General features: G+C 39.4%; 1 protein-coding gene across 5 annotated transcripts in view; it reads right to left on the bottom strand.

The window, feature by feature from the left end:
* Window positions 1–3789: 3789 nt before the first annotated feature.
* CCDC91 (coiled-coil domain containing 91) overlaps window positions 3790–8307 on the bottom strand; it is a 365255-nt gene continuing 360737 nt past the window's right edge. For all 5 annotated transcript variants that reach the window (XM_045288440.1, XM_045288443.1, XM_045288442.1 and 2 more), the window contains one exon: window positions 3790–4910. In XM_045288440.1, coding sequence (XP_045144375.1) covers window positions 4800–4910 — 111 coding nt within the window. In that variant the 3' untranslated portion in view covers window positions 3790–4799. The remainder of the gene's footprint in view (window positions 4911–8307) is intronic.

Here is an 8307-nt window from a genome sequence, read left to right as displayed (position 1 = left end):
AATGGAAACTTCGTGTTAGGACACTTTAGAAGTTTTAAAACCATGTTTATAAATTATAGAACCCTGGTTAGTTTTATGAGAGCTAAGTTTCCCATAGGACTTCCTTTAGAAACATCAATTTTAGCTAACTCTTTTCAATTAGGAGTCAGATCAATTAGCTGAGAGTTAGCAGCTCAGATGATTGGTGCAATCTGATTGATTTATGTTTTATTCACTCACAATTATATATTAAGTCTTCACCAGAGGATTCAAAACATGAAACCTACTGCTTTGGAGTTGATTCCTACTTCCAGCAATCCCGTAGGACTGCGGAGAAATGCCCCTGAGGCTTTCTGAAATGGTGAGTCTTCATGCGAGCAGCCTGTCTCATCAGTCTCCTGTGGAGCAGCCGGTGAATTTGACCCCGGATTTCTTCAGCAGTCCAACTTTCCTCCCACGAGGGCTCCCTCGTCAAAGGCCACGGGGGCGCACATTCTTATATAATTATAATAATCAAATAATAGAAAATATAATTAAGTCACGACTTCATAGGAAAGTTCAGTATGCACTGACTGAGGGACGTTGATGGACGGGGAATCACCTTTTTGAGAAGGAACGCTGTGGGACAAAAGGAAACGGAATTAGCAGAACGAGAGAAGAATAATAACTTCATTGGTGGTTCCCTTCTATTTGTACAAAGACGGATGTTAAAGTCTTCACATTATGGGGGTGTACTGCATGAAAAATGAAAGGAGAGAGTGTAAGTTCTCCCTGCCAGTTCTTATATGACAGTGCTGCGACCCACTTACTGTACTGCTGGTGGTGATACTTGCACAAGTGGCCTGTGGATTCAGAACACATTGGCTTTCTGCTTCTTGTTAGTAGAGCCTTTAGAGACACAGGAGAGTTGTTTACTGGTATGTAAACAGAAGACTAGAGGCTAGGTGCTTTGATCCAAGTCGCCTTTTTCTCTTAGAGAGTTCTAAATGGTTTCCAGGTTTTTACATATGGCTTTTTTGTTTTTCATATTCATGACTTACTATGCAAGGTGCTACCTCCCAATGAATAATTCCTTTATACACACACACACACATGCACGCATGCATGCACATACACTTCCTGATTCCCTTCAGTTTGATTGTTAGACCAAAAAAAGTTATAATGATAGATGACCTGACTGTGTAGAGGAACAACACACCACAGGGACCTTGTTCTGGTTTTGATTTCAAAGCAATCACTGAGGAAGGCTCCTTTGAATTGGAACATGAATCAGCATTTAGCAAAGTTGTGTTTAAACGTCGGCTGCAGATTCTGACAGGAAATGTCTAAATAGGGCACTGTTTGTTCATCGTTTTGGGTATCTGTGATTTACTTGGGTTTGTTGGACAATAGCAGCTTTGGTTCAGTTATATTTTTACCACCCCTTAAATCAAAGCGTGTTCCCATTCTGAATGTGAATTAGTGAGGTGGAGGAAATATAGAACTAATGAGTGCTGAGGATCCAGGAATTATGTGTTGGCCTGCCTTGGTTAAGACTTAGGCAGGCCTAAGTCTCTATTAGCATCAAATTTTTTTGGTTGGCAGTAATAAAGACTGGCTCTGTCTCACTTCAGGGGAAAAGTAAGTGGCGCTGGTCGACCTGAAGAAAGTGTGGGCATCTCAAAAGATCCATGATGCAAGAAAGTCAGGTATCAGGGCATTCTGATCTCAGATGGAGGAATTCCTATCTGTCTTCCTCTGATAAGGCAGGTAAGTGACTCATATGCTTCTTTACATGAGGTCCACTTGGATCAGTGATCAAGGTTAAAAATAAACCCAAGCCTACTGCTGCCACATTGCGATTTACAGAGATACACAGGACTGAGTGGAACGGTCTCACGGGGTTTCCAAGGCTGTAGATCTTTATGGAGGCTGACGACCACATATTTCTCTAGCGCGTTTAGAACAGACAAGAACTTTAAGCACCACACCATCAGGGGCTGTAAGTCAAGGGAGGTGAAGCAGAATGATATAGATAAGGACTTTGGGAGCCTTCACACTGCACTTTGGGGGCATTTCCAGAGCAAGTGGTATATGGTGAACCGGTACCACCCTAGTGAGTGCAGGCGGCTATTATATGCGAGATAAACTTTACAAGCTTAATTTCATTTTCATACACCGTTTATAAAAATCACTATTTCTACTTCCCAAATATGAAAACTAAGACTCAAACTGGAACTTCTACTCTGTTCTCTAGGGTTGCTATCAATTGGAATAGAATTGATGCCAGTGGGGTTTGGGGTTTATTTGAAATTTGAGGTTCATATTCTAAGAAGAAAATTTGACTTTTATCACAGCATAATAACTTGATGATCTAATCTCTTAGTGAATATTACACGAGATGGTCTCTGGTCTTTAGATAGCCAAAGTAAACAGAATACACTTCTTCATGTAGAAATATGTCTCTAAATATTACTCAGACTATTAGCTATTTCAGCCTGGAAAAATTAATGTGCTCACATAATCACAACTGTATGCCAAGGTTATCCTTCTCGGTTATCTTTCAGGACAGCGCTGTAAAGGTCAAAGGAGCATCGCAACAACCCAGTGTAATACATTACTCGGACTTCAAGTATCAAACATATTTCAGATAACAACAAGCCTCTATTAGCATCAAAGCTGGACACCCCACCCCCACCCCACCCCCCAAGGGTGGTAGAGGTAACCGCGAGTTGTAAAGTGTGACATTCTCTTGAACTTTCCCTCAATCCCTGGATCTCAGCTACAGTGACCTCATAGCTTCAACTTTATCAAATCATAGGAGTAACTTGCAAAAGTATCCGATCATCTAAAATTGATGGAGAGAATTGTGATTTTCCATGGTGATCAAATGAATGCTCTGCTGACTTAGTCATGAGTTAAAACTCACCTCTCTTATTATACTGCATTTCAAATAAGCAGCCAACTTGCTTTGATTAATTACACTGCTATGGTAATTTTTAATTAAATTTCTGTGGAGAAATTAACCTTTACAGATGCTTGATAAGTGATGTTAACAATATTTAGGGGGTGCTGCATGTGAGATCACCTTTCAGAAAACCTTTGTTCTCCGTTCTTTTGAGCCATTTCAATACTGAGGCTAACCAATGGGGTATGACCAGACCGAGAGAGAGTTTTCAAGGATTCCGTGCTGACTAAGCCTCATGAAGTATGATGTAATCTATCCAAGGCCATGTGGTGAGACCGACAAAGGCTTTGGGAGCTGGAAGCTCAGGAGGTCCCCATTGGTCAGAGTAAACATGTGCTCTCGGCAGAGCAGCACAGTCCTTTGGAACATGGAAGTTCACGCTGTGACCCAGCCTGAACGCATCGCTGCATTTTCCTTCATCTCTTCATGTATGCTTTCTTGTGATATTAGAGGTATGAACACATGCCTGATGTTTCCTGTGAGCTCTGTGTTGTTCCAGGGACTGGAGAAGCTGGCTGACTCTGGGTGACCAGGGATGGGGACAAGGGGTTGGCTGATCTTGAACCTTTGGTTGCTAACTGCTGAATTAACCCTGAGTGGCTGGGGAAAGAGATAGTTAAAGGGTATGTGGGTAGCTGAGGTCTTTGAATTGAAGACCACAAGGAAGATGAGATTTCCCAAGGGCACAGCTGGCAGACAGAATGGGATTTGCTAGCCACCACACAATTTATGTCAGAAGTGAATGATCTTAGGCTCCCTCCACTGGTCTGGTTAATTGACAGGGTTATATATAAAAGCACTCATATATGTGTATGGATACCTCAATAAGAAAAATTAAGTAAGAAAAAAATGCAACAGCCAAATATGTTTTGGGGTTCTTTTTATTACATTGCAAAATCCCAGAAAAGTATAAAGAGGCCCATGAATTTGAAACATTTCAAAAAAAAACCCCAAAAACAGATCAAACATTTGAATACATTTTAATAACATAATTTAGTTTTGATGTCAAAAATACTCATGATTTCAGGCTGCAGCACACTGCTCATAAATTAAGTACATTAAGAAGTACTGAGAAATAATTTCAAATTTCTTATATCTAAACCTAAATTCCTAAAACTGACTGAGTTACACTCTTTTTAGAGATCAAGTTCAAGGTTCTACTCATATTATATTGACTTTATTGATTCATAGTGCCTTTAAAGGGCAGAAATACAAAGCAAGAATATATCATATATGTGTCCCCTTAGTTTACATGTATGTGAGATCAGGGTTGAATTAATGTAATAATTTTCAGTGATTTAAAAAAATTGTATTATTTGTTTAAGGTAGATTGATAGAAATACATAGATCCAAACATCAATTTAGTAACACCAGAATGACTATCATCAGTGTTTTACATTCAAGTAATAAAGATAAATAGGTGATGTTGAAATCCATGCTATTTCTATTCTAAAAGTCAAATAAATGCATTATTACATTTTAGCATATTAGCAATAGTCATTAGAAAGTCATGTACAGTAAGTAAATTCATTTGCTATTTGTCAAACCCAAGATAAGATGTCACTAGAGACTATAATGTTCACTTAATTTTCAGTAGTGTGGTTCTTTTCAATAGTTTTTGGTCTGATACTAGCGGCTACTACAACTACAATCACCAGTCCTATTACCATAATCGTAAAGGAGAAAACAAAAATCATAACTTAGATCATTGGATAATCCTTCCAATTATTGTTTTGGTTTATCCTTGAACTGGAAATCACTTCTCCAAGCTTGGAAAGAAAACAAAAGCATCTTTATAGTTCACAGCATGTGTATTAGAGGTCGAATGATTGATCCATTGCCAGTGTGGGTTAGCTTGCCATGTTCTCTTTCTTTACTCAATGTCAACTGGTTCCGTAGCTAGTAAAGCACTTAATTGTTTCTGGGCACAGGAGAGGAACAGTTCCAAACTGGACAGGCTTCTTTGGCGGATGACTTGATCGAGCTATTGATTTTGTTTGTTCAGAAAGAGAATGAAAGAAAGAAAATATATTTAGTTGAGTGATACAGTATTTCAGAGGAGTTTTTCAGATTGTATAAATTAAAAAATCAAATAAAACACCAAATTGGGTGATAATGGTCTTAATATTTCTGACCCATCACCTATAATTGAAATATTTTCATTGATGTTGAGATTTTGATATTACAGAAATATCATAGACTTGAAGAAAATTATTTTGGAAAGTGTGAGATAGTGTGAAAATACCAGTTCTTGATGAATGCACATGAGAAATATCTACAGTTATCATATAAATGTCATAGATGCCAGTAACAAACGAAAAACCCAGTACAGATAACACATTATGATCACATTACGCAAAGGGCCCAACAGAACAAATGGAAGTGATCAAATCAACAATTTCCTGAAATTAGAGCAAGCTTCTTAGGGAAAGTGTATTTTGGTGTTCAAACCACCTGGGCCTCCTGGTCAGGTGGTCTTCGGAGTTGTTTCACTCTATCAAGTGCAAATTAACATAGGGAGTGTAACAGGAGGTTTATCAGTTGAAGTCATTAGTTATGTACAATAAAGAACTTTCTGGGTGGTAAGTATTGAATGCACCAAAGAAAGTTTCTAACAGCTCTACCCTAAAATTCTGCCCAGAGTATGAAAATCAGCAAACATTGACAGCCCATTGCCTACGGATTATAGAACAGTGGAAAACCTCAAAGGACAGCTAAATCCATTTCATAAAATATACCTGTCATATTTATGTGAAAACTGAAACATTCTTTGCACCAGAGGCCTACTCTCATATAAAAAGGGAGAAAATAAAATCCAAACCAGAATTCTTAAATTGAAAAGATTGAACTCTTTGGTAGCGAAGACTCTATTGCATCTTCTGAAGATGTTGTTACAGTTGGAAGTGAACTGCAAACTGTTTCCCCCAGAGTAGCATCACCTGCTCTCTCTCTGTCTTTATGGCCTCGAGATGCTGCCTTTACGATCTGGTCCTCTGCGTTTTGGTCAAAGGCTACTCTGCATCTAATTTGGTTGGTTAAGGATTTTCACAGTGTGCACAGATTTTGTGCACTCACCTCCTATAGACTGCTTATATGCAAGGGTCTGTTGCCAATTTCTAGTTATTCTGCTCATCTTGGACTTTGTCTTATGATACTTTAGGCCAATAAGGCTTTATGCTGCCCAAGCTACCTATGCTTATGGAATGTACTGTTTAAAATATCAGCAAATTCATAAATAAAAAGAGTAGATTCCTCCCTAGTTTCGGTTCCTTTTTCGCCTGTCCTCTTGAGATCATGCTTACACATGCATGACTCAGCTATGAGTTTGGGCCTTGGACAGAACTTACACTCAAGTTTTGGTTCTCATTTCTCCTACAGCCCTTTCCCTTCAGGAATATCCCATTCACACTTCCAGTTGTTCTCCAAGCCCCCAAATCTCTTTCCTGGCAATACTACTATAGGTTTCTGCAGATAATTTTCTGCCATCAAAAAACTCACGGCCATTGAGTCAATTCTGACTCATAGCAACCCTGTTGGACAGGGGTGGAACTGCTCCTGTGAGTTACTGAGACTGTAACTCTTTAAGGGAATAAAAAGCCCTGTCCTTTCTCCAAGGAGCTGGTGGTTTCGAACCATTAATGTTGTGCTTGGTAGGCCAATAAGTAACCACACTGCTACCAGGGTTCCTTACCATAATCATAAGAAGTTGTAATTTCCCGGGGTTAGAATGCCACAAACTTTCATTTCTTACCTCTTCTAGCGATTTCAAAAATATACTATTGTCTGGCTCCTGCCTACCTTTGGATATATTCTGGCATTAGTAGATAGATTTAAATATATATGTATTTACATATATTACATATATATGTTTGGCCCAGATATTATAACAATCATATTCTGTCACCATTACTAGAAGTTCTTCCTGTCTCATTTTCAAAATTTGCTTAACTGTCTCCATAGTTTATTTATCCCACTGATAAACATGTATGTTTATTTTAATTTTGTGGTGTACAGCTTCATGAACACCTTTTTCAGAATATGTTCGGCAGGAGGGAGGTAAAAGGAAACACAGGAGAGATCAAGGAAGTAAAGCTAAGGATAGAGGTAAGAACATAGGTATGCACTTATGTAAACATATTAATTCATAAAAATAGAGGTATTGACCTATGTACATATATTTATATGGCAATACAGTGAGGATGTGGATGGACTTTGGGTCTCTGCTCAAGCTCTCTCTCAACATAAGAACACTTATGTTATAATCTGGCATTCTGTGTTGTTCACCTTCCTGACACAATTGCTGAGGACAAAATGGGTGCTTAAGCAAATGTGGTGAAAAAAGCTGATGGTGCACAGCTATCAAAAGATATAGCATCCTGGGTCTTAAAGGCTTGACTTGAAGATAAACAAGTGGTCATCTATCTGGAAAATAACAAAGCCCACTGGAAGAAGCACACCAGCCTGTGTGATCATGAGGTGTTGACGGGATCTGGTATCAGGCATTAGGAGAACCAAAACAATCAAATTGAGGTGAACGAGGCAGGTCAGAGTGGAGACCCAAAGCCCATCTGTAGACAATTGGAATCCCCTCACAGAAGGGTCACAAGGAAGGGATGAGTCACCTAGGGCACAGTATAGCACCGACTAAACATAATATTCCTCTGGCGTTTTTTTCCCCCCAATCATTTTATTGAGGGCTCTTATAGCTCTTACAACATTTGATACATCATTTGTATCAAGCATATTTGTGCATATGTTGCCATCATCATTTTCTAAACATTTACTTTTTATTTGGGCCCTTGGTATAAGCTCCTCTTTTTCCCCTCCCTTCCCCGCCTCCCATCCTCGAGACCCCTTGATAAATGATAAATTATTATTGTTTTCAAATCTTACACTGTTTCACCCATGTTTCTGTTGTTCATCCCCCTGGGGGAGAGGGGATTATGCATTGATCATTGCAATCAGTTCCTCCTTCCTCCTTTCCTCCGCCTTCCCTTTACCCTTCTGGTATCACTACTCCCATTTCTGTTCCTGAAGGGTTGTCTGACCAGGATTCTGTGTGTCGTAAGCTCTTATCTGTACCAGTGTACATGCTCTGGTCTAGCCAGAACTGAAAGGCAGGACTAGGGTCATGATAGTGGGGGGTGAGGAAGCCTCGAAGAACCAGAGGAATATTGTAGTATATTTCCTTGGTGCTATAATGCATCCTGGTTGACTCATTCCTTCCTTGTGACTTTTTCGTAAGAGGACGTCCTATTGTCTACAGATGGGTTTTGGGTCTTTGCTCTGACCCCCCCTTGTTCTGAACAATACGTTTTTGTTGTTGTTGTTTCAGGTCTTCTGATGCTTGTTACCTGATCCCATCAACACCTCATGCCATG

This window comes from Echinops telfairi, unplaced genomic scaffold (genome assembly GCF_000313985.2).
Source record: "Echinops telfairi isolate 266 unplaced genomic scaffold, ASM31398v2 ScPeMD7_21;HRSCAF=78, whole genome shotgun sequence".
Taxonomy (NCBI): Eukaryota; Metazoa; Chordata; class Mammalia; order Afrosoricida; family Tenrecidae; genus Echinops; species Echinops telfairi.
The sequence above is the reverse complement of the archived record's forward strand: the minus strand, read 5'-3'. Positions and strand labels throughout refer to the sequence as shown.